The sequence below is a fragment of the Lissotriton vulgaris genome, chromosome 5, assembly GCF_964263255.1.
Source record: "Lissotriton vulgaris chromosome 5, aLisVul1.2, whole genome shotgun sequence".
NCBI lineage: Eukaryota > Metazoa > Chordata > Amphibia > Caudata > Salamandridae > Lissotriton > Lissotriton vulgaris.
The window spans coordinates 1,962,914,292-1,962,942,137 of record NC_141693.1 but is presented as its reverse complement, the minus strand read 5'-3'; the positions used below and the strand labels follow the sequence as shown (position 1 = coordinate 1,962,942,137).

General features: G+C 44.0%; 1 protein-coding gene across 1 annotated transcript in view; it reads left to right on the top strand.

Moving 5' to 3' along the window:
• MSH5 (mutS homolog 5) overlaps positions 1-27,846 on the top strand; it is a 1,348,607-nt gene that overhangs the window by 559,466 nt on the left and 761,295 nt on the right. The window contains exons 10-11 of the mRNA XM_086920580.1: positions 4,901-4,946; positions 27,331-27,469. Of these exons, the coding sequence (XP_086776706.1) occupies positions 4,901-4,946; positions 27,331-27,469 (185 nt within the window). The remainder of the gene's footprint in view (positions 1-4,900; positions 4,947-27,330; positions 27,470-27,846) is intronic.

Sequence of the window (27,846 nt, the reverse complement as noted above, 5' to 3'; positions counted from 1 at the left end):
GCCCTGAGTTACAGGGCCTGATAAGGTGGCCCAGTACCAATTGGAAATGTACCTAAGGTACATGGAATCCATTTTACAGAGAGAGCAGTAGGCCTGGGGTCCTGATTGGCAGGATCCCAGGTCGACTATGTCAAAAACCAGCTAAAACACAGGGCAAAAAGTTGGGGGCAACCATAGTCAGGAGGTACCTTCCTACAATCAGCTCCTACCTTTATACAACTAAAAGGGGCTGGATTACTTTCTAGGTCCCTCCTATGGGTGGGACCAGGAACGGGGGTGGTTACACCCCCTTTTCTTTGTCCAGTTTCGCGGACAAAGCAACCGGTTTGAACTGGGGTATGCATGAAGCACCTAGTGTGCCTCAGGCAGTGTCTCATTCTTATCAGCCCTCCCGGTCCCAACACACAAAGTCCTGTCTGGGGTGGTGCTCGCACCTCTCCAGGCAGGAAACCTATTGTCCAAACCTCCGTAACTGGAAGGACTCCCAGCAGCAGGGGGTCAGACTTGTGTCTGTGGCAGCAGCGTCCATTTTGTGACGCTGGGGCTCTGGTTAACTTTAACCGGGATAGTCAGAACTAACATGTCTTCTCCCGCTAGAAGGGTGGAATGCTACCCCCGTCACCAGAATTGGCGAGGGGGTAGTATTCCAAAGCGTATGACACCTTACACGACATGTTTAGATAAAGCCAAACCAAAGTTAGCATTCAACCGCGAGGATTATAATGCACTTAAGAGTATATGGTATGGCGATATCATAGAACAGCTATAAGGACATGGTTCCGCAAGCTGCAGACAGGCTCAGCTCTTGCTAGAGCACCATCTCACATATAACCAAGCACTCTGCCTCCAGGATTGTTAAGGCCTGCCATAGGAGTGACTTATAGGTTACTGTGTGTCTATATATAAGGGTAGATATAGGAATACTATACCAAAGCAAGGGGTGATTACACGACCTTGCCCCAGCTGAGTGATCAGCCAGTTGTGTCTATTTGAGTGGCCAGCCAAGGGTGGCATAATACATGCTGCAGCCCCTGGTAGGCCTTGGTTACACCTATGCCCTGAGTACCTAGGGTACACTTCTACAGGGGCTGATAAGGTGAACCAATTCCCAATTGTGGATGTACCTAGAGTACATGGTGTGAATTTAGAGAGAGTGCATCTGGGCTGTGGGTCTGGTTAGCAGGCCTATAGCCACATCTAAGTCGAAAACCAGTAAAGCAAAAGCAAAAGGTGGGGGTGACCATAGAAGCAGACCCTACTCTCCTACAGAGAGCCTCCCAGGAACCAGGTTACCTGCACCAGGGAAGCTGGATTCATGGGATGAAGTGACGTCAGAACCTCTCGTAGACGACAATGGGCGACTTGGGAAGAAAGGCCTCTAGAGAACTCTGGTGGAATCCAAGGGTGGATTATTGAAGAGGAGAACCTGCAAGCAGAGGGGACAGAGTCTTTGTCACTCAGAGGTGACCAGGAGGCACGGAATCACAATGCCCACCCTTGGCAGAAAGGTCAGAAGAGTTCATGAGCACTTTGTTGCTCCAGCTGTGGAGACCCGGCGACGCTGTGGAAGAACAGGAGCTGTACCCTAGCTGTTCCACGTCGCCTGTCGGTGTCCAGTTGTTCGGTGTCAAACAGGAGCAGCTCACCAGAGATGGAGTCCGCGATGCAACGGATGCAGGGAGTACTCTGTTCTTAGAGGGATGAGATGCTGGAGGCTGGAGCTTCTTGTAGCCCAAAGATCTTTGGAGTGCAGAGCCAACAAGAAATTGCTACATAAAGTCGATGCGGTGCACCGGGTTTGGACCCAGCAGCTCCGACGAGGGATACTGTCCTCCAAATTGCAGGGAAGACAGGTCAGGCCTCTGGGGAGCCACAGATCCACCACCTGTGTTGCTGAGTCTCAGGAAGTCTGTAGAACGACAGGAGCAACAGAATGGTCAGCTTTGATGCAGTGCCTGCAGCTGCAGGAGAGTGACTCCTTTTCTCCAAAGGAGATTACTTTGGGTGAGATGTTCACCTGCTGCAGTTTCTGCTTCAATGGGAGACACTTACGGAGAGCATCCTGCACTGCAGTGGTGAAGTCTGGAAATAGTGACAAGTTGTTACCGTCAAGTTGCAGGTTTCCTTTTTTTCAAGCCAGGTGTAGGGTTGCATCCTGATCTCTAAAGTTTAGTAGGCCAGTAATTATGGACCTGACTGGTGCACCTTGTGGGGGACTGTTCACAAGTGATCATTGTACTGTATTCACTAATAGCATCCGCAAAAAGGACTCTGCACCGTAGAGTGTTACCGTAATCTTTTCCACATAATCCTCCAATCTGCCAGTATTTGCGGATTCTGGAATTCCTAAAATGCGGATGTTATTGCACCTTGAGCATCCTTATAGGTTTTTGTTTTCGGTAGCTGTGAGCTTAAGTACTTAGGAGAGATTCGATTTTTGCAGCTAAATTGCCCTCTGCATTGGAGATTTTCTGCTCTTCCTCCTGCAGCCTGCTGTCATGTTTCTCCAATGTATGTATGTATGTATTGCACATTTGTATAGCGCAAGCTGTCACCCAAGGGGTATCCTGGCGCTTTGACTCTACTGAACCAGATACACAATCACACCGTTACACTGTCCTAGGGAAGAGGTAGGTCTTCAAGCCCCTTTTAAAAGATGAAAATACCCTTAGACTCCTCAAAGACAGGAGATGGGAGTTCCAGAGTTTGGTGGTTGCGTATCCAAAGGAGCGGCCACCCATCCATAGCCTCTGGATTCTCGGGACCACCACCAAACATGCCGAGGAGGAGCATAACGGTCTCGCTGAATGGTACCACGAAAAAAGTTTCTGCAACATGACTGGTCCTTGATCGTGCAAAGCCTTAAAGACCAGGCAGGATGCTTTGAAGCAGATGTGCGTGAAATGGAGTCCATTCTGCCTCCCAGGTTATCCATTTTATACTTAGTTGAGTCTAGGATGTCCTTAGTGGCGCAGAGGAGCGTTTTCATGTCCTCATCCTGCTCAGGTCTCTCTATTGGGGGGACCCTGCTGCGGGGTCACCCATGGCTCTGAAAATGGCGAGTCCCTCCTGGCTTCGAACTGCAGTTTGGTTTCTTTGCCTTTCACTTTCCCCCATCATGTTGTTGCCTGAGGCGATATGTCTAAGTGTCACTCCACCATAACAGCCCAGGAACACTGCTGCATCAGGCATCAGGAGGAGCGGATACAGTTTGCAAGTATGTGACAGCAGTAATGCATCCCCTAGGCCATCTAGGGCCCCCAGAAGGACACAGGTCCCACCTTCTCCCCAAGCAGATGCGAGCATTTGTGGGGGGCATGAGTAAGACCTTTAGATAGAGGGAGACGGGTTAGTCAGTACCGGATGCGTGGATCAATATTGCTTGTAAACCGTTATCTCCTGGAATGGAGCCTTGTTACTGACCAGTCTATCTTCCTTAGTCTGGTTGAGCAGATGCCACTCTTCACTGGGTAAATCACTCACCATTTGTCATGGAATTCCCATTGAGGAGCACAGGACCTTCTTCATGCACTCCCCGCCGTGCACGGGGCCAGTACAGACCTGTCAGCCTCTTAACTCACTCTCCCGCCTATTCCTATGTTTGTACTGGGGCGTCTACCACCCTGTGCTGCAGTCGCTACAGGCCTTGCCCAGGCTGCTGATCCAGCGAGGCACGACCCCACTCTGCAGCTGCGCCAAAGTGGGGCAGCAGTATTCGTGAGTAATAATTGCAAATGGCATCTTGCACAGTGCCAGGTATGATAACATAAGTATCTCTATCTTTATATGCTAAAGAGCATATAGTACTTTCACAAAAGTGAAACTGATAAATTAGCACGCAGTGAGAGAGGTGATGATTTTGGGATCCTCCCTAACCTAGGAAGAAAATATTATAGTATCCAATATCAAAATATTTCAACAAAGAGCTGCAGTTCAACTAGTCGTTACTAGATGTTCCTCACGAGTCAAATGCAAAAGCATTGAAATTATTCTTACATCAAGCTGCAGTGCCACTAGTTGTTACTAGATGTCCCTCACAAGTCAAATGCGAAAGCTTCATGAAAGGGTTTCAATGCTTTTGCATTTGACTTGTGAGGGATATCTAGTAACGACTAGTTGAACTGCAGCTATTTGTAGAATTATTTTGAAATTGGATACTATAATATCCACTGCCCACTGCTAATCTCTTCCCATAATGCTTTTCAGGGCCTTTGGCTGGAATTGTTTTTTTGCCAATAACTGTGCTTGGGGTGGTCCTAAGAGGATGGGACCACCACCGAAGCTCAACAAGATGTGCTTTTTGTGATGCTCTTTGTGTTCAAGACATCTGCTTGGTCCTCCCCCTAGATTAGGGGAGACCCCAAAATCATCACCTCTCTCATTGCCTAATATTTTCATTCAAAAAGTTCACGTTTGTGAATTGGTTATATGCTTTTTAGCATGTAAAATTGCTTTATCAAAGCATCTGAGGATGTTGTTGATTTAGCTGCTACGCTACATGATTAAGCACAGTTTTTGTACTGTGCTAGTGCAATTTGCGGAGTGCGATTTAGTACAAACTACGTATGCTCCGTTAGCAGCGTAGTGTGGTACTTGCCCAGGGTTAGGATGGAATAATATTTGCCTCCGTGCCTTGCCATAAAATTGAAAGAGGCAATAGGTAGAATAGGAGGCATGTTGTCCTTGATGTTCACGGATTGAGAAGTATTCAGAGTATCCTACTAATGTTTCCAGATTTTATGACATGTCTCAATCTATGTACACTTGGCCATAATATACTGTAGTATCAGCAAAGGGGTATGTTTCTTTCCATCTGGTCCATCCTTTCTGTTTCAATAATGACTTGGTTTGAAACTCCAAATGATGACACATAATAGATGCACATGTGTTTTCTTCTTAGGTATTATGAACCGCTGCAGATCCAAGTGGGGAGAGAAGTTGATGAGGTGAGTGTTAGGTCAACGTAGGGTAGTAATTAGCATCCTCAGTGTTGTAACCAAAGAGGTCACGTAGCCAGGTCAATTCTGCTGCCCAGTGCACTCTTCCAGGCCAGGTACTCACCAATTTGCCTTTACAGCCCACAGAATGGCTGAGCAGCAGTGAACAGTGAAACTAGTGGAGGAATGCATTATACCTAAAACAGGATATAACACAACAATTGTCTCTGGGGCCGATTCACAGAACTAACTTAAGAAAAAATCCTAAACTTACTACTTTTGGTATTCACAGAAGGCATTTAGTAGTAGTAAAGTTAGGATTTTGTCTTAAGTTTTACTTAGGACAAACTTACGACAGACTTAAGACAAAATCCTAACTTAAGTCTGTCTTAAGTCTGTCTTACGTCTGTCTTAAGTTTGTCTTAAGTCTGTCTTAAGTTTGTCTTAAGTCAAACTTAAGACAACATCCTAACTTTACTACTACTAAATGCCTTCTGTGAATACCAAAAGTAGTAACTTTAGGATTTTGTCTTAAGATAGGTCTGTGAATCGGCCCCTCTTATCCTGGTACAGGACACCCCTGTATACTGGCTATGATTTGAGATTTGGAGTCCCTTTCATCATTCTTCATGGATATCTATACTTGTGACTACAGTTGAGACTGGCCCCAGCCTTCGTATCAGTTGTTGATCCTTAAGTTAGTTAAAGAAGAGCGTAGAAGAGCCATACTGTGATTTTACTCCTAGCAACAAGGGCTATCCAGGAAGACTCTTACCAGATCATTTGGAGTATGGCAGGCCAACTCTGTGCAGCTGGCCCGTCATATGTTTATGTTTTTTAGAGTCAAGCCTGCAAGAGCATTTGCTAGCTTCTCCAGGATTGGGGTATCTTTCATGGATTCACATGCTTGAATCATTTCCAGTCGTCGAAGTGGGAGTCCCACGGTACATAGAATAGCAATATAGCAATAGCATAGCTAAAAGCGCAATAGGAAGTATTGTAACATAGAAGTTAATAGGAAAAAAACTTGTCTAAATCATTAGATATGGTCCAAACTCTAGCCAATCAGGTGACAGCACCCTCTGGAACCTTCTCCTCAGAGGCTCAGGCTCTTAGATTTTCTACTACACGTCGTCTTGGTCGTGTTTGCTGTGTGTTTGACGGCCCCCAAGAACGTCCTCACTTGAGATGGGGTGAACTGAGATTTCTCCAGATTGATGGAAAGACCCAGCGACTGGAAAAGAGACTGGCATATTAGAGTGTGTCTGGTTGCGACTGCGAACGACTGTGCCTTTATAAGGCAATCGTCCAGGTAGGGAAATATTTGGACACCAGCTTGACGAAAATGTGCTGCCACCGGTGCCAAGACCTTGGTGAACACTTGGGGCGCAGAGCGAAGGCCAAAGGGAAGGACGCTTAATTGGAAATCTCTGCCAGCCACTCTGAAGCGCAGCAATTGCCTGCGTCTGGGTAGGATAGGGACATGTAAATAGGCATCTTGAAGGTCCAGTGTTGGTATGTAATCCTCCTGAGACAGTAATTGAAGCACTTCTTGGAGAGACAACATCCGGAAGGTTTGTGTGTTGAAGAATTTGTTGAGGGAACGAAGGTCTAGAACAGGGCTCCCCCGATTTCTTTCTTGATGAAGAAGAATCTTGAATAGAAGCCTGCATCCCTTTGTAGATTTGGTACCAGTTCGATCGCTCCTTTCTTTAACATGATATTTATTTGGCATTAAAAGTTCCTTCAGATGGGAGAATTTGGAGGGAATTTCACAAATTCCAGATGTCCAAAACCCATCATCAGTTATTGCAGACCAATTGGAGAAGAAATGGGAGATCCGCCCTCCAACCTTGGTCGGATTGATGGGTAGAGTGGTTGGCAGGTGGCAGTTGTCACTGCTTTTTTGAGGAATCTTTGCCTCTTTAGGAGGATGTCCCTCTGTACTGCTTGTAAGAGGCAGCCGGCGGTTGTCGAAACAACTGCTGTTGCTGGGAGGAGGAGTAACGCTGTTGACCCTGGTAGGGTTGGTACTGCCGGTATCGGTTGTAACCTCCCCGAAAAGAAGAGGAGGAGCCACGACCCTTCGCACCACGAAAGGGCTGCTTCTTAAATTGTAGAATGCAGCGAGCACGTGCTGTGTCGGTATCTTTCTTTATTGCCTGGAGGGCGTAATCAATGTGCTGGCCAAAAAGTGATTCACCATCGTAAGGCATGGCAATAATCTTTGTATTTCCTGCCGAAAAGAAGTAACCTCAACCAGCCCTGATGTCGGAGGACTGCCGCCTCCCCTAGTTGGCGAAAGCCTGTGGAGGAGACGTCCACTGCACAATCTATGTTCTCGGCGGAGATCCGTTCTCCCTCCTGAAGTATCTTTAAAGCTTCCTCTTTAGAGGCCTTGGGCAACATATCAACAAAAGGGGAAATTTCCGACCACATTTGCCTGTCGTAGTGGCCTAGGATAGCTTGAGAATTAACCGCCTAAACAGAAGTTGCCGCCATGGTGGAAAACTTCTTCCCAATGGAATCAAGACGTCCGTCATCTCAATCAGGAGGACCCGACAATGGAGACGAGAGATTTGTGGCACGTCGTTGTGCCGCCTGAGAGATAACCAAGTCGGGCTTCAGTTGACTAATAAGACAGGCTTGTGAATTATCCAGGGCCTTGTACTTCTTATCCAGGCGTGGCGGACTGCAGGAATGGAGGCAGGGGTCTTCATGACCATCAAACCCTCCTGCCAGATGAAGTCGATTATCGGTACAACCCGGACTTGTTTCTGTGGCTGATCTTTAAAATCATACAAGAAACAGTCTTCATCCTTGGTGACCATAGGAAGTTGGAACCTCTTAGCCGATCTGTCCATGAGAACATGAAATCAACCTCTATCAGCTGGTGGAGAGTCGACAGGAGTTGGAGTGGTAGGCCATGGAGTCTGGATCTGATAATTGTCCCACTCAGTAAGTATGGATCTATCATCCAACTCCCCTTCTTCTCTGTCTTCGTCGGTGGTATGTGTGTCCTCCGGATTGTGAGACATCGATGCCACCGGAGAAACTGAAGGGGGTGGCCTGATGATCGATGAAGGCGGAGGAATAGGCATCTGAGGAACAGATGAGGCCGACTCCGAGGGGGGGAATCAGCGGTAGTAGTCCTCAAGCATATGTTGCAAATTTGAAATGCGAGACATGGGCATCTGCAGTTGGATTCTCAAGTGGTGGTTGACCTCTGGGTAATATTCATACCCTCGGTCATCATCAATATCAGCACAGAACCTGTCATCCTCTTCTGAATCCTCCTCATCAGCCCCATATTCAAACAGCTCCGCAGGAAGATTCGGAGAAGCTTGAACTGGCAATAGACTACCCAAAGAAGACTGTCTACGTTGAAGTAGGGAAGCCTCCATCACTCCTGAGGGTAGTAAAAGTGTTGACGGTGTGCTTCTTCTTTTTCGTCGACGACGAAGTGAGGGAGGCAGTAGACGAGTGAGGCTTCAACGTCTCCGATACAAGCGTAGACGGAGAGGATGCCGACAAACAAATCACTGTAGGTTGAGGAGAAGAGAAGGTGGAAGTCGTCCTCGTAGTAGTGGCGACGGAAGACTTCGCCAACTAAGTAATCGACTACGAGCTTGTCGACGAGATTCTAATTTTTTGAGGTAAAAGTATCTCAGGAAGAGACTTAGACTGCTTGAGGCTTAGAAGCAGGTCTCAGAGGCGTAGAGGGCATAGACGGTGCAGGAGCCCCTTTTGAGGAGGAAGGCTGGTCTTCAAGTTTAGATGTGTGATGCTTCTTCAGCACCTTAGCCTTAGGAGATGCCATCTCCGTCTAACTAGCCCTCTTCTTAGAGGCGACAGTCCTGATAGAGGAATCACTCTCAACATCTGATAAGGGATTATTCTTTGTCTTGAGCTTCAGCAGCCGTAGGAGAAGACATCCCTCTCTGTCTCCTAAAGTCTTTTGATGAAAAATCCTGCAGATTTTACAATCTCTCACCTGGTGGTCAGGGGGGTGGCAATAGATACACTTTTTGTGTGGGTCTTCAGAATGAAGCTGGAGTTTCCCACAAAACTCAGTGTCTGAAGAGTGACCTCTTTGTAGTAGGCATAGTAGTGAAGATATTCTGAAGAATTTCTGAAGAAAAAATTGAAGTACTGAGCAGAGCTCAGAGGGCATTTGTCTCAAACGAAAGACAACAGCGAATTTGCAAACTGGCAACTCTCCTGCACATAAAAATGTCAGTTTCATTTTGACAGTTCAAATCACTTCTGGGGATGCTGTCTTCCTGTATTCCCCTAATTCCCAACTGTCGCCTCAAAATGAGACCTTACAGGAGGAACTCAACAAACAGTGGCAACAAGTCTCAGGGCCCTCCGATGATGTCGTCAACATCACATCACGGATACGAAGAGCGTTGCTATGATGGACTCACATACCAAATATCTCAGCAGGGCATTCGTTTGTAGTGGACTGTGAGAAGTTGGCCTGGTATATGCTGTCCACTAGTTATAGTGGGCACCTTGCACCAGTCCAAACAGCCCCTTAGAGGTGATAGGTTAAAGACAACCTTTATTGAAAGCTATCCTAGTGGTAGCTATGGAGAGCAGCCTTCAGGCTAAGTCTTAAAGGAATGTAAAGCAGTTTATTTTACCAGTCTATAATCTCTTGAATGACCAAATGAAAGGAGAACCACACCAGGTATATATATAAAATATATGTATTTATTCTAAACACACCCTCCTAGTCTCTTTATGAGGCTAGAGGTAAAAGCACATACTTTACACTTAATAACACACAGTAAATTAGCACAATATACATTGACCCCTAGGGGTGTGCCAATCCATATATTAAGAAAGTGGGTTAAGAACCACGACTTGACTAGACACAAGGCCTAGAGCCTGTAGAATCGCTTGGCCCAAAAGGAACTGTGAGAAGTTGGCCTGGCATATGATGTGCACTATTCTAGTGGGCACCTTGCACCAGTCCAAACAACCCTTATTGATGGTAGGTTTAAAGTCAACCTTATAGAAAGCTATTCTTGTGGTAGCTGTGGAGAGCAGCCTTCAGGCTAAGACTTTAAAGGAATGTAAAAAAGCTTGTTTTACCAGTCTATAATCTCTTGAATGATCAAATGAAAGTGCACCACACAAGGTATATATCAAATATATATGTATTTATTCTAAACACAACCCCTCTAGTCTCTTTATGAGGCTAGAGGCAAAAGTACAATACACAAACTTTAAATAGCACATAGTAAACAGCACAGTATATGTTTTGCCCTAGGGGCCTCACAAACCACATACTAAAATAGTGGTATAAGAACCACATGAGGGATAGAAGTCATGCTTAGGGCCTGTAGAACCGCTGGGGCAACCAGGAACCACCCAAGGTAGGGACGCAGGAGACCCACGGGGGACGCGTGCAGTGTCCAATCACAGCTGCAAATCACCATTGACTTTTTATGGAGAACGAAAAAGTTACAATTTTAAAGATTAAGGACACTTAGAGGTAAACTACGATGAAACCCTTTTAGACTAGGACACTTCGGGAGTCAAGACCCACGTGAGCACCGGAGTACTCGTGTTACCTCACCCAGGGAAGCTGGGTGCATAGGTGTCCTTTGGTGTCGGGTTTCGTCGTCGATTCCAACGGAGAGCTGCGAAGAAGTGCTGCAGGCGACCAGAGGAAAAGTGTCCGGGTGGATCCAAGGGTGGATTAGAGATGTGAAGAACCTGAAAGCAGAGGGGACAGAGTCTGGGTCACCAGCCAGTGACCAGGATGGCGACAGGAAGATGCCAGCCGATGTCGGGTGCTTTAAGGTGAAGGAGGTGAAGCTTGACTTTTCAACCACGAGGACCAAGAGGCGTCAACAATGACCAGGAGCTGGATTCAAGCTGTCCCACAAAGGATGTCGAGTGCTGCAGCGTCGGAATCGGGCTAGGACCCAACAAGCCTTGGCAACAGCAACCCATGCAAGATGACAACCAGGAAATCTCAAGAAACAAAGGATTGTCCTTCGTGGGGACCCACTAGCCAACGGACTAGAGATTGCAAAGGAGCCTTGAGCGGAACTGCAAAGAGCTGGCCCATGGAACACTCGTGGAGTGCAGGCCTCTGAGCTTCGGTGCAAAAGGTGTTTTGGCTGCAGGGGCTTCAATTACCCCAATGCACAACTTCGGGAAACTTCGGGAAGTAGGTGCAGCTGCAAACTTGCAGGATGTTCAGGAGTTCCGGTCCAACGTCTCTCGTGATAGCTACAGGTCTCGGCTCTGCTGGGGACTCGTGTCAGCCGTGGAGATGTCTGGAAGTCCGTGTCCTGTGTCGCAGATTCTTCGGGATCCGGCGGGAGCCTCGAAAATGCAGACCGGCAAAGATGCTTCTTTGGTGCCTGTTTGAACAGGGAGGTCACTCCTTGACCTCAAGGCAGATTTCTTCCGTCTTCCAGTCGATATGGAATGTTGAAGGTCCAAGATTGATGTTTTAGAGTTTCGTCTAAAGTCCTATGGACAGGGTTCCTATAGTTATACTAAATTTAGGGGTTGGACTAACTCTAGGGTCCCACCTGTGGGAGGACCTGGGGAGGGGGTGGTTACACCCCTTCCCCTTTGTCCAGTCTCGCGCCAAAGCTAGGGCTGAGTGCCCCAGCAACCGTCTTGAACTGGGAAATGCATGGAGCACCTTGTGTGCCCCAGGCAGGGTCTGAAAAGCATTCACTGAATGCAACCCACCCTGCCCCAATACACTAAAGCCTGTCTGGGGAGGTGCTGGCACCTCCCTGGACAGGAGGAAACCTATTGTCCGGACCTCCCCTGCCGGAGTTTCGTCCAGCAGCTGGAGGGCAGACTCGTGTCTGTGGCAGCAGCATCCATTTTGTGATGCTGGGGCTCTGTTTAACTTCTACCCGGTTTACCAGTGTGTACATGTCTTCTCCCTCTAGAAGGGTGGAATGCTACCCCCGCCGCCAGAATTGGCGGGGGGGGGGTAGTATTCCAAAGTGTTTGACACCAACACGACATGTTTTGATAAAGCATTAACCGCAGGGATTATAATTAGGCTTTCCTGTTTTCAGTTTCCATTTTTGCTAAATTCTGGTGGGGTTTTTTCAGTGTTTTCAAGTGATTTCAATACCTTAAAAAACACTGCTTATCAGTGGTTACACTTTTTTGCGCCATTAAAAACAACAGAAACAGTGTTTTTCTGGTGTTTATGGAACTTTTTGCTTTTATTATTGCTTTCTTTCTGCACTGATAATGCATGGTATATACACTGTGTACGTACAGTGTAAATGAGGTCCATTTACAATTTTACAAATCAAACTTATTGTAGTACACCATACAATACTTCTTACTTCTTCAGTGAGTCTTTGGTCATGCACGCTCGCTCTTTCCTTCCCATATAAACTTTTATCTGTGAAAAGGCCCTCTCAACATTTGCACTTGAGACAGGCAATGGCAAAATAGCAAGTATACAATTTGCTAACTCTGGCCACTGACATGGCCAGAGTTCCATGACACATCCATTGAGGGCGTCTATGCACTCCTTTTATTTTTGAGACCAAAGGATATCTAATAAACATATTTTTCCTTTTGGTCATCAAATTTTAATTATCACACTGCACTATCATATGCACCATATCATGTTTCATTCACAGATTGTATCACTAGATCTGTGAGTACCTTCTCTCTTTCATCTAGAGGGTACGGTTGAGATTCCCAAAGGATGACAAATATCACCTTGGTGACTGATGGGAATCTACTTTTTTCTGAGATACTTCTATCCTTCTGGTACTGACTCCTGTCTAGTGTTATTTATTCCTTGTTTTCGACTTTGATAAACACACACTTTTCGTTTTTTAGACCCACGGATTTTTGGTTGTTATTATGTATTGACAGGGGATTTATCCGTGCAGGTCTTTAAATGTCCCTTGGACCCTCTTCCCTACTCGGTATCTTACATATCAGATACTTCTTATGCATGGGAAATCTATTTTTTATCCCACAGAACGGCCCTTTTAGCATGATGTAGCTAACTAAAACAGCTCAATCTTCAAATATTCCTTCATCAATCATCATTAAATCTTTGAGCTCCTGCTGAACTAACAGCCTTTACTGCTGCTGGGGATGGACTAGCCACGGAGGAGGTGAGTTTAATTGTGCAATAAGAGCAACATGCAGGTCCACATTGTACACAAAGGCAACACGTGAATATGATACCGGCTATACATGCCAGCACTATCAGAATTTTCCATCCCCAAGAAGATAACAGACCCCAGAACCAACCAGAGAGGGACCATGTACCTGTTTCTACATGTATTTCGGAAGCCAAACGATGTAGCTTCTGGATAGCCAAATGAACGGAGGGGGCGGAGTCAGGGATATAAACACAGCAAGAACTGCCGATCACATGGCAGGCTCCTCCATGATCTGCCAAGATAACGTCTGAAACCATACGATTCTGAAGCGAAAGAACCTGGTCGCTTGCAGCTCTACGGTTAGATTAGTCAATATTCCTGCAATAGTGTTAATTACCCCTTCAACTACTCTGGACAAACGCCGTACTTCTTTGCTGGTTATTATAGGCCCCCAAATGGGAAACACTCCTTTTACAATGTCGGTAAAATGTTGCAGTGGGGTATCTGTCTGATCTATATCGGTAGTATCTATCTCTCTTTTATTCCTCCTTATAAGCACACTTCATTTATCTAAGCATTGGTCCTTGTGATAATTAGAATGGGCAATATAGACTGGTGGGTACAGGAAAGACAGGTAACAACTTCCAGCCCAACCTCGTGGAAGCCAAGTATAGGCATTTTGTCTACAAACAAAATGTACATTAGGAGGGGTTAACAATGGAGGGTTGCTAAAAGTACGCAACTGATAAGTGTAATTACATCGGCTTTCTCCTACTGATATGTACCCTACTCCCTGAACACAGAACGCAGAGGTACTACCTCCACGTAGGATGTGCATTGCAGGCCAGGAAGTTTAAAAGGCCTTGCCGCCTTAGTTATGCGGTCCAGATAGTGGAGATGCCCACCCCCCTGTCCTGACCCATGTGTTGGTGGCAAGACAGGCAGGAGAATTAGTAAGAGTAGGAGGTGCGCTCACATTCAGCAAGCACCACCCCTAGGGCGAGACAGCTGATATGGAGCACACTTTTCAAATTCCTCTATCTTGTTTTGGATGAATTAGCAGAACTGGTCATATAGAGTGTGTAGACACCCTAATGGTAGGCAGCCCATTGGCTACTCCCTTTAACACCTCAAAATTGAGTATTTAGGTGGCAGCACTGAACCATGGAATGAGGTCTAACCATTTCCTCAAAAACTCGCACATTCAGAGAGATGAGGCTATTATTGGGACAACAGAAAATAAAATCTGTCACTTCTGAGGAGAACATTGAGGATCCCTTCACCTTATAGGAGTTGTCAAAGGGAGAGGTCGCCCCAAGGGTCTCCAGACGGCAAGCACACAGAAAAGCCATAAAAAAGACTTACCATGAGTATTCATAAGGCACTTCTCACAGAGAGAAAAAATTGGAAAAAAACAAGGCCCTACTACTCCTTCTTCAGCCCTGACACTACGTCAGTAAAATCCTCATAACCTGACAATGAGGCCTCTACAGCAAAACCGCCGTCAAAATTATTGTTAACAACATTGCGATGACAAAGTCGACTACCACAACCCTGTCCACTATTACTGTCTCACCAATGACGGCCTCTATGATGACCTCATCTATGACAGCCTCATCTACAACGGGCCTCATCTATGGTTGTCTCATCTATGGTTGTCTCATTTATGATGGCCTCATCTTTAAAGGCATCATCTATGACAGTCTCAACTTTATTTGTCTACGACAGTCGTCTATGATTGCCTCATTGGTCATCTATGAAGGTCGTCTACGACTGCCTCTTCTATGATGGTCATCTACGATGGCATCATTTATGATGGTTGTGTACAACAGCCTCATCTAAGATGATTGTCTTCGAAGGTTGTCTATGACAGCCTCCTCTACGATGGTCATCTATGTCAGTCGTCTACAACAACCTTATCTACGACGTCCTTATCTACGACAGTCGTCTATGAAGATTGTCTACGACGACGGCCTCGTCTACTATAGCCTCGTCTACAATAACCTTGCCTACGAAAACCTTGTCTACAAAGGCCTCGTCTACAACGGACTTGTCTACGACTGCTTTGTGTACAATGGCCTCGTCGACAACAAACATTGCCGATGTCAACCTAGTCGTCTATGTCCGCTTCTGCAACGATGATCTCAATGACAATAAAAACGACGACAAGAGCACCATAGCCGCAACAAGAAAAAAAGACACATCATGCAGAATAACTCAATGTCAAGAATTAGGGGACTAATATGAGCATACCTACAATAGTCAACAATATATAGAGAGGAAATATGTGGAGCAATTTCACCACTTTGCTCCCCCTCTAACTTCAGAGAATGGGTCAGGTCTAGGTAGCTACAGTACTAGACCTACAGGGCATGTTACAGGATTAGTACAAACATTTTCACGAGCCTTCAACGTTATTTTGTGTCCTATATGTCAGCATTCTTCAATGTTCCTGCCACTCCAAGAATGATCACAGTGTAAAATATTGCCATGCTTCCCGGAAAGGTCGCGTTCACATTTGGCAATGATAGAGAGAAGGCCTATAACCGGTAGATTACCCACAGTACCCTTAGGGGACGAGCGGCTAATCACTTTCAACTTTCAATAGCAAACAAGCAATTGGTTTGTTTTCTTTATAATTTTAAATAGAACATTTTTGAGACCTATTCCAATTGTTAATGTATCTGAGAGGAATAACAATTGTGGAAAACCCTGTCACAACTCACCAGATAGGAGACATTCTCAACTATGTACGGCCCTACTGTACAGGCTGCCTATCCACTGGCAATACGCGGCAGGTATAACCACCAGATGTGGTCAGACATTACCAAATACATAGAATTTCTGCCGTAAGACAGAAAGGACAAAAAGAAAAAAAAGATTCTGCAGGGGGCGAATCATCCTCATCAGAAAACATAGATTGTGCTGTAGATATAACTTCAATAGACGCCAAGGTTGGTTCACGGCCACAACATTTCGAACCTGTGGTGCAAATATAATATGTTTACCTTGCTATGGCGACTCTCTGTTTGGCAAGCACATTGATGATGCCATGCAAGCAGTCAAAGCTGACTCTGACACCGCAAGATCTTTTGGCACATTGCAGTTTTCAAAGAAACAACCTTTAGAGTGACCCGTGAAAGACACATCCTTAACAAGGAGGAAACTGGAGGTATCGGACTTATCAACCATCTACCTACAGTGATAACGTTCTGGTGCTGCATACGCCATCCTGTTGGAAAAACAATTCAAAAATGTTGTTATCTATGGCGGAAAATAGAATCGGACAAATAAGTTCTGGATCTCATCACTTACGGTCAGATGTTAGAGTTCACTCAGATTCCACCCACCACTCTACCAAAACGAAGGCACCCACCTTATCTCCATCTGCTTAAGAAGGGAGTACTAGCTTCGCTAACCAAAAGTTCCACATAGAAAACCCATATTCTCAGTAAGGAGCAGGCTTCTATTCTCAGTTTCTCCTTACGGAAACGAAAACAGAGAAGTGACGATCCATCATAGACCTCTAGAATTTAAACAAGTATTTCCATAAACAATCTTTTTTCATGGTCACCCTCTCCGTCGCCACATGACAGCTCTAAATTTACAGGATTCATACTTCCGCACTCCCACCCATGCATCAAAGTTCTTCAATTAGGCTTCAAATCAGCTTCCTGCCTTTTTACCTTCTTACTAGCCCCTGTGGCAGCTTTTTTTCAGTAAGGACAGTCATCAGATATTTCTCTACTTCGACAGCTGGTTGATAAAAGCACCAAAGGCATTTCAAGGACCAAGGCCACAGAGGTCTGCCCAAAGTTGTTTAACAAACTATAAGTCTCTTTGTGAACTATCAAAGATCATCAACTCCTCCATCAAAGAGGATACTGTTCCTGGGCTGCAACTCTAGATACTGTCCAGGACAAAGACTTTCTATCCTGACACAAGTAACAAAGGCTCTAAAAACTGGCTCTCAAAGTTAAAAAATGTGTACATTTTTCAGTGTGTTTGTTTAATTAGCTTCTGGGCATCAGGGCCTCAGTGATCAATATGATCCCTCTTGCACGCCTGAAAATTAGAACCTTACAGAAACAGCTACAAAAACAATAGATTCAAACGAAAGAATTCGGTCTTGTGAACTTCACACAGGTATGATGGAAGCTCTAGCCTTGTGGTCCATGACCTCCCACCTGTCAGAGGACCTCACGTTCTTACCTCAATTACCTCACTTCATAATGACTATGGATGCCTCCCTTGAGAGCAGGGGCGGTCATATACAGAACCTGCAAATTCAAGGAAGTGGTCTCCTCTCCAGAAGAGCAGATATATCAGTTGCCTGGAGCTCAAAGCCATTAAACTCAGTCTCCAAACTTTCCTGTCAATGATTGCAGCGTCTTCTGTGTGTGAATGTTCACACAAACAATACCACCGTAATGCAATACGTGAACTAACAAAGCGGCACAAGATCATTTGCAGATGCATAATCTGGCAGATAATTACCCTATCTCCTCTCGCTAGCTCAGTCGCGGTTGGTTATGCGTCTGCTAAGGTATGGCCTACATCAATATCAAGATATACATGCTCATCACATTTTCTCTCTTTCTTCTCTAGCAGAATCATCAAACAGTTCATGATAGAATTATTGAGAGTTTTTTCCTCCAGTAAGGGCTCCTTCCCCAGACTGGCACCTGAACATAGGTCTATTTCAACTCATGAAGAGTTAAATCGCACTCATTCACAGAGACCATCTCATATTTCTCACATGGAAGGTTGCCTTGTTACCAGCTCTCCGTCTTACCAGGAGGGTAGAGGAGATACAGGCTTGTTCAACTTTAGAACCTGCTTGCATCTCACTGGTAATTTAGTACTTCTCTGAAGCAATCCAACAATTTATTCCCACAGTTCCTATGGATTTGTGCCTCAATTAACCTATAATATTTTGGACTTTCTTCCCAGAATCCAACATCACCAGCTGAGAGGTCTATTCATACTTAGATATCAAAAGAAATCTAAAATTCTACTTACATCGTTTTAAATAACTCATCAGAACTGACCAACTGCTGGACTCAGATGGACACACTTGTAAGGGTGCTCCAGTCACGATGACAACCATCTCTCGATGAATTTAAGCTACACTCCAGTTCTGCCACTCAAAGGCTGGCAAGCCCTTCACTGCAAACACCAGGTCTCACTGAACTAGGGCAGTTTCCTCTTCAACTACTTAGTTTGCAGAGGTGCCCCTGTCATGCTGAAACTTGGAAGAGTGTGTATATATTCATGCAGCATTATTACCTGGAATCAGCAGAGCACAGTGATGCAGTGGTTGGACAGGTTTTACTCCACCATTTATTTCAATAAAGGGAGCCTCTCTTAGTTCCAAGTGTTTGCTTGTGTATTTATGCACATTTTAATGTATGATATATATATGTATGTATGTGTGTGTATATATATACATATATTCACTGAAAAAACCATAGGTTTCACACCAGTTATAGTTAGCTGGAAATTTTACTGACATAAAACCATTGAAATTCCCACGTTATAGTTAGTTGGACTCACTATAACTTACGCGTGCAATGCACTGCTGATGACGTCACATATTACATCACTCATGACATGGTCAGTGACATCACTCATGACATCACTGATGACACCATCCAGTGAATGTGTGTCTTTCTGAAAAATAAATATTAGTGAGTAATGTTTAAATATTTAAATATATGTAATAGTGTTTCACTTTGTGTATAAGTGGCTGCATGGGTTGGTGAGTAGCTACATGTGTATGTATATGGGTTATTAGATGTTTTTCTTAGTATCAGTATGAGTGTCTATATGGTTTGGTGGGGGTATTACTTAGCACATAGATGCATGAGTGACTGACTCTGTTTGTATGTGTTTTGAAGACAGCATATGTGCAGGACTGTATGGGTGGATGAGTGTGTATATGTGTATGTTAGTGAATGAATGACTGTCTCACTAGTGTCTTTATCAGTAACTACATATGTTTTAATCTAGTATAGCTGAATATTGATGTATATAAGTTAGTATATGTGAGAGTAAGAGATTGTAAGAGTTCCTGTTTAAATAAGTATGTGTTTCATAAGTGATTGTTTAAGAGAATAAATATGTTTAAATTTCAATAGAAGTAAGGTGGTAGTGTGTGTATAGCTCTATATGCAAATAAATGGATGTTCAATAGTTTATTTGCATGTGTGAGTGTGTGTGAGTAACTTTTGGATGATTGTCGGTGTGTAACAGGATGTATAGGTGTATCACTACATGTGATGAGTGAGTATATGTATGAGTGACTATATAGAACTGTTTGTGAATGAGTAGATGTGTATATAGATGGTGGAATTACTGAATTGGTTGTTGTAACTGATATGGGTATCACCATTTAAAAAAAAATGTAGTTTCTATTTTTGAATATGTGTTTCAAGGGTTACATTACAGTGAAAGGAGGTCTGTCACTCTGTCACAAGGGTGGTGTCATCAGTGATGTCATGAGTGATGTCACTGACCATGTCATGAGTGATGTAATATGTGACGTCATCAGCATTGCATTGCACGCGCAAGTTATAGTGAGTCCAACTAACTATAATGTGTGAATTTCAATGGTTTTATGTCAGTAAAATTTCCAGCTAACTATAACTGGTGTGAAACCTATGGTTTTTTCAGTGAATTTAATAGGTTTTTTAAATGCTAATTCCTAACTGTAACTGGTGTGAAACCTATGGTTTTTTCAGTGAATTTCATAGGTTTTTTAATAGCAAATCTCTTTCGGTATGAAATGTAATATTTTTTATAATGAATTTTATATTGTATATTTATGTAATACTATTTTTTTATGTATATATATATATATTTTTTTTTTCCCTGAGCGCTCCCGGGGCGCGTACCGATGCGCTTACCGGTAAGCGCAGTTTTGCCGCGCCCCGGTTCGCGTGCCGGTGAGCGCCAGCCCCGTTAGCGCTATTGCCGCGAACTAAAACATCATCGTGACGTATTGCTAGCCGCGTGATGCGTGTTATGACGCATGGCGTAAGCGCACCCGGAAGCGCCGGAGCACATAAGATCGCGCCACGTAAGTGCCCCAGGGCGCGCCATGACGCGCTTACGCTACCCGCCCCCGGGCGCGCACTGGGGCGCGTAGCATAAGCGCGTCAGGTCATGTGACCTGAAAATAACACTTTTCATTGGTTCAGAACACTTTTAGTTTCCAAATGATGAAAGCCCGGGTCATGTAACCTGAAAATAACACTTTTCATTGGTTCAGAACAGTTTTGTTTTCCAAATGATGAAAGCCCCCACCTTTTTTCCTCATTCTCACTTTGTTGTTTGAGTGAGGAAGACCTGCTTCTATTGTTAGAGAAATGGCTACAGTAGCAGCAGCAGCTGGAGCATCTGCACCACCACCACCACCGCAAGGACCACCACAACATCACATTGGTGGTCAAGAAGAAGAGGAGGAGGAGAGAAGGCAGAGAAGGCATTTCCTGCCTGAAGACAATGCCCCATATAAACCTAAGGAGCAATTTATATGGGTGTTTATTGAAATCCCAAGGGGTGCAAAGAAGGTAAACGCTGCAAAGGTGACTTGTCTCATCTGTGGCGCTGTACTATCCAGGGGGAACCCTGCAAAAAAATATTCATTTGGGAATCACACAATGATTCGGCACATGCAACGATTGCACCCCAATAACTATTCTGCAGCAGAGGTGAGAGAACTGTGCAGAAACCTTCCACAATCGTCAGCCAGCACCTCAACAACCAAAGAACCCACTCCATCGGGTCCAGAGGCACGTCAGATGGTTCCAAACATTCTAACTAAGTTTGGTGATTACAAATTTGTTTGCATATATTGTGGCAAAACAATTACTTATGGTGAGAAGAGTATTACCCTCATCAACATTGCTGGTGATAACCACAAGTGCCCGAAGAAACCCTAATTTTTTTCCTGGTTTTTTTTTTCCTCCAGTTGAGCCGTTTATAATTCCCTGTTTTTTGTTTCTTCCAATAAAAAATACAAAAAAATATAAAACTGTTCAGAAAAGCCAAAAAAAGTAAAAAATGTTCAAAAAAACAATTAAAAAAATATAAAACAACAAAAAGAATATAAAAAAACAGTTCTTTTTAGAACTACCTCCAATTTATAAAAAAAAACTACATTTTAAAAAAAACTCTGTCATTCTTTTTTCTCCAGGGTACGCTCCGCGGTGCGCGTACCGGGCGCTCCCCCCGCGCAAATCGAAAAAAATATATATTTTGTTTTGCCCCGCGGGGCCCTTTTATGGCCCCCACATCAAACCTAGGGCGTCAGGGGGGTCTATCCTGCCCCCTTTTGGTCATTCCCCTCTTTGTTTTTGCCACCTCTTGTGTCTCGATCCTACCGAGACACAAGATGGCGGCCGCTCCGGACTGTTTGGAATGTTTACAGACACCCGAGAGCCAATCAGCTTTCCGCGCGCGAACTCGCGTAGCGCGCTGGTGAGCGCCCCGGTGCGCGTACCGAGGCGCGCTTATAGATATATATATTTTTTTGAACCTAAATTACTCAAAATCCACTGGAGCACATATCTTAAAAATAGCAAGGGCACATCGGGCTACCAGTCCCTACAATTTTGCCAAGTTTCGTTGAAATCCATTCAGCCGTTCGGGCTAAAAGTGAGGTCGACCGCCCTATGGAAATTAACATGGGGAAAACACGTTTTGGGACCCCCCTTTTTTCTCGGCCCCCGCTTCACGAACCCCCCCAAACTTTCAAATTTTCAGGCAGATTCCTCAACAGGCGCCAAAGTTATTCCCAATAGAATGTTGAGATTTCCCCATTGAAAATAATCCTAACTATAACTACCTACTGGCGACCGCCAGTATGTAATATATATATATTTATATATATATATATATATATTTATTAAACTGCATACGAATATGTTATGTATATATATTTTCTACCAACCATCAGCCATTTGTGCTAATACAATACTCTAACTGCTTGCTATTCTGATTCAAGCATGTGAATCTATGAAAGATCCAATACTGGAGAACAAAATAAGTTACTTACTTGTAACTGCAGTTCTCCAGTATTGGTATCTTTCATAGATTCACATGCAACCCACCCTCCTCAACTGAGTGGCTCCTCTTGTAGCTTGAGATTTTTTACTCCCACTTCTGCTTGAAAACCTGAAGGACTCTGTTGGGAGTGCTCTAGAAGGTGCTGTCACTCCATAGGTTATAGTTCAAGTTTGGTCCTTTTTTAAAAAGGGCTTAGGCTATTAAATTGACTTTTTCATTGCCATTATAGCCTATGAGAGTAATCCATACTGCTTTATTATGATGCCGTGGGACTCCCACTTCGACGAGGGGCAATGATTGAAGCATGGGAATCTATGAAAGATACCTTGAGAACTGCAGTTACAGGTAAGTAGCTTATTTTCTTCCTCACATTTCCCACTGTGCTTGTGAATGAAGGTAAACTTGCAAGCACATTTTCAATTAGGGAGGCAAAACAGACTTATTTTTTCTTAACAATAAGAACATGATTACATGGTTCATCTGATAGTTGGAGTTCAGTAAGCACCTGGAGTTGCTTAGTACGGAGACGTGTACTTATTATTCTTGGAAAGTCCACTTGTAATATCAACACATTTTCAGCTAAGGCTGTTTCATTTATGGTGAGTATATCCTGTAATACTCAGAGGTCATTACTTAGCTCGTGGAGCTTCTGTCCTAGAAATCTGTCAGGCAGCAATGTAGGCATCTCTGCACACGTTCACCAAGCATTACTACTCAGACCGTCAAGTCCATTGTGAAGAGCATTTTACCTGTTTGGTCCTACTGGATTTTTCGGTTGAATCTGTTTGCAGACCCACCTCTGGAGAGTTATTGCTTGGATATCTATTCTAAGGTAACTAATCTGCAACTAGAAGTCTCTATCAGATGAACAAGTGACTTACCTCCGGTAATGCAATAACACAATAAAACAATAACAAGATGCCTTCAGAACAGTTTCTACTTCTTAGCATTAACTGTCGCTCACTACCCAAGCATAGAACTGAAGTCTTCAATTTACTCTTGGACGAGGTTCCAGATGCTGTTTTTCTAACTGAAACATGGCTTCAAGACAGCTCTGGACCTGACTTAGCTATGGCACTCCCTGAAACTTATGCAATTGTTAGACTTGATCGAGAAAAACCACCAGGAGGAGGAATAGCAATTATTTTTAAAAAACGCTATAACTGCGAATTTAATAAACTCCCATGTGAGGGCTGTGAAGGCGCAATTTATAAACTTTCACTCACACCGAACTTTACTTTCTCGGGAGCACTCATTTATAGGCCACCGGGATCTGCCTCGAAATGGATATCTCATCTTGTAGAACTTCTTGGACCCCTAATTATGAAAATGGCTAACTTCACTATTCTAGGAGACATGAATCTACACTTGGAGAAAGAGGATTGCCCAATAGTGAATGATTTCAAAACGGATCTTGCATCCCTCAAACTGACCTTAAAGAACTCTGGCCCTACACATAGAGCCGGTCATTTGTTGGATCCTATCCTCTCCAACCTAGATGACTTATCGAAACCCACGGCCATTCCTGTGCCTTGGTCTGACCACTTCCTGATTACATTTTCCCTTCTTGTAAAAAATTCCAATGGGATGAGAACACCAACTCCTATACAATTAATCAGGAAATGGAAAAAACTCGATCTAGAAAGACTTAACTCCTTTCTCGAGGGCCATCTCCCTTGTACAAAATCAACAGTACAAGAGTTTTCTACATCAGTCCAAACCTGGCTCCTAGAAGCCATCGACTCCACTTTGCCTAAAACTATATTAAAACAAAATTCCCACCGCCCCCCTGCTCCATGGTTCACTGAGACCTTGAAACAAGAAAAAAGTATATGCAAAACTGCAGAACGTCATTGGAGGAAATCCTACTGCCCTGAGTCCAAATTGGCCTATAAACATAAACTCTCAAATTATCAGAGGCTCTGTGCCAAAACCAAAGCTGAACATGCCTGCACGAAAATCACTGAAGCCCTATGTCAGTCCAAAACACTTTTTAAAACTGTAAGAGAACTAGCTGGTTCCCTTACATTACAATCTCCCCCTGATTTAAACAAATTACAATGTGATGCCCTTGCAACTTTTTTTGTAGAAAAAGTCGACAAAATCTATCAGGGTATAGAACAAACCACAACGGAAATTGCCGAGTCCAGAGCAATCCCACCTTCTATTAATATTGGCCCTGAAATCAACACTTCAGTCCCCATCACTCCCATGAAAACAGAGATGTCCTCCTACATATCCCCACTTGATGTAACACCTCCAGCCATTTTAGATAAATGGCCGTTGCTTGACTTAGACTTGGTTCGAAAACTTTTGAATTCCATCAAATCTGGCTCACCAAACGATCCACTACCGTGTTCTATCCTGAAAAAATTAAATGATAAAACCCTAGGGACAATTACCAACCTTCTTAATAAATCGCTACAGGAAGAAATCGTACCAAAGGAATGGAAACATGCAATGATCCATCCCCTACTCAAAAAAGCTGGAACTGACCCCAACTTGCCATCCAACTTTAGGCCTATTTCTTTGCTACCTACCTTTGCAAAGATATTGGAAAAACATGTTCACAGAGTCCTCACTGATTTCATTACCATCCATGATCTACTACCCCTCCATCAGTCAGGATTCCGCACAGGATTCTCCACGGAAACGACTCTGTTGGGCGTAACGGAGAATATCCGCCTACTGTTGGACCGCGGAGAAACGGTTGCCTTGCTGTTACTGGATCTCAGTGCAGCATTCGATACTGTGTCACATGCTGTACTTGAGCAAACCCTCCACGCCACCGGTATCAGGGGCGCCGCCTGCAACTGGATTAAATCTCTGCTAGAACAACGCACCTTCCAAGTTTTCTCCCAATCAGCATGCTCTGACACTATGACCCTTAAACATGGAGTGCCGCAGGGCTCTATATTGAGCCCACTGCTTTTCAATGTTTACATGAGTCCATTGGCCAAAATGATAGAAGAGTCTGGCCTACTCATGTTCTCGTATGCTGATGATTCCCAGCTTATTTTCTCTTTATCATCTTCGGACCCAAATAACATCTCGTCATTAAAAACCGGCCTCACTAACATCACAGACTGGATGAGAAAAAATTTTCTCAAACTTAATGGCGAGAAAACAGAGTTACTTGTTTTGGGCAAAAACAAAGAACTCTGGGGACCCCAGCACTGGCCTGATGTGATGGGCACACCCCCGGTCCCAGTCAAATCAGCACGCAATCTCGGAGTCATCATTGATGAATCATTAAGTCTCAATCAGCAAGCTACTAAGACATCATCCACTTGCTTTGCGATTCTAAAGTGGCTGAAGAAAATCTGTTGGATGTTGCCCAATAACACCCAAAAATCGGTCATCAATGCTTTGATAACCTCCAGGCTTGATTACGCCAACGTGCTTTATCTAGGGGCCAACAAGGCCATAACCCGACGACTACAGACAGTGCAAAATGCCGCCGCAAGACTGCTGTGCAAAATTCCCATCTTCACACCTACCACCAAGTACATCCGCGAATTGCACTGGCTGAAAATCGAGAATCGGGTAAAATTTAAATCCTTATGTCTTATGCATAAGATCTCAACCAACAAGGCACCCAAATATCTTCAAAACCTTATACAGCCCTACCGTCCATCCCGCACCCTTCGTTCAGCTACAGCCAACCAATTTGTGATCCCTAAAATCAGGCTGGCGAGAATGGGCGGCAAATCTTTTTCATACCTGGGACCTTCCCTCTGGAATACTCTTCCATTGATTCTCAGACAGGAAACGAATCACCTGAAATTCAGGAAAGCCCTAAAAACCTGGCTGTTTAACATCTAAAAATCCTGATTTTCTCAATGCACGGAATCATCAGCGCCGGGAAACCCTTTGTTGGGTAGCTGTAGCGCTTTAGAAATGAAATAAATAAAATAAATAAATAAAAAAATGCCTTATCTGGTAGAGACTATCTAGCTATATATTAACAAGAGGAGCTTAGCGGGAAAACAACGGGTACTAATAGGGAAAGCCCTCCACTCAATGAATTGCAATCCCAAAAATTCCCTGTACCAGGACACAAGTCAGCAAAAGTCTTATGGGCATGAGAATAGTCTTCACTAGAATTTTCCACTGTTAAACTCTAGATATACCTCCTCGTAATTCTCTAAATAGGTATTTATCTCTAATGCCCCACTGTCCTAAATAAACACATTTATTAGTAAATACTAATGAGAGAAAGAAGGGGGGTTCACTATGTTTTCAACTCGGCACGACCAATATAGTAAGCCCTGATAGGACTATACCAAAACCACACATACACAATTTGTACCAGGAAAAAAATTAGTGGCGGAGAGGAAGGCACCTCACGGGCGAACACCCTCGGGGCAAATTGGTCAGATGTTTACCAAATATTGTGCCCCTTTCTCATCATAGGTAGCCATTCCTATTTCCAGAAATTGTGAATCAAGTGAAAAAGATTAAAGAAAGAGTATTACGAAGAGGTATATCTAGAGTTTAACAGTGGAAAATTCTAGTGAAGACTATTCTCATGCCCATAAGACTTTTGCTGACTTGTGTCCTGGGTACAGGGAATTTTTTGGATTGCAAGAGACTATCTAGCAACAGATTCCTTACTGACCCTCCTATCCTCCACGCTCTGCGAACAAATTTCTGCACAGGATCACCGTTCTGAGGGTCTTAGTGCTGCACACCAGTACATCAGCATCCTTCATGGTTCCACACTTCTGGTGTGGAAACGTGGCAGAAAGAAACTGATGGGGCATCTATATAGGTACAGCAGACTTTACTTCCTACTTGGACAATGCCAACTCAGATCCAAACAACAACACCTATCTGACATTCTGTTTATTCCTATTGGCACATCACTCTCATAACTGGAAGAATCTAACAATACTGCCTTTAATGGAGGTTTCTCTCATTGGATGAAAAAGAAATGCCAAAGGAATGTTCACATTCTATTAATTTTTGTACTAATATGGTATACACACATTCAGTTTTCCTATCCTGACAGTGTGGAATATTTCAAACCTTGTTAATCTCTGTAATATATCAGTGATGGAAAACGTTAGTTATATTTCAGAACTTGCTTTTTTGTTTTATTGTCGTCAGTCGTTTGGAAGGAGAAGTGGCTCACGGCACATATAAACCCTCTTCCTTTTGCCCTGGGGCTTTATGGTTTGACCTTACAGGTTGTGGTTCATGAGGCCCACCAGGAACCTGAAAGTGCTAAATACTCGCCTGGACGTAATCCAGTTCTTCATGCTTGCCCGGAACCAGGAGGCGGTGCAGACTCTACAGGACTGCTTGAAGAACATCAAGAATATACCGGTAATTGAAGATGGTTTGGGAGTACTGCTTATACATTCAATGATTCTCCTGCTCATGCCACCACTCTCTGCTCCTGAAAGCTTTGGTGAATGAAAGAGGGGGCATTGAAAGGCTCCTACAAAGAGAGTGTTCAGTGAGATATTGAAAAATAACCTAACATGCAAGAAGAGGGATTCAGTGGATGCTTGTGGTATGTTAAGAGATATTTACTATCAGACAGAATTTGTTATGCTAATGTCCCTTTCTGGTTGGGTGTGCTCACTTCTGAAGCCACACTTGGTGTATCGGGAACAATTCTGAAAGCCATGCCGGTAGTATTAAATCAGACTGGGTTTAAGGTCTAAAGACAAAGGGGTCAATTACGATGTCATCCGGAA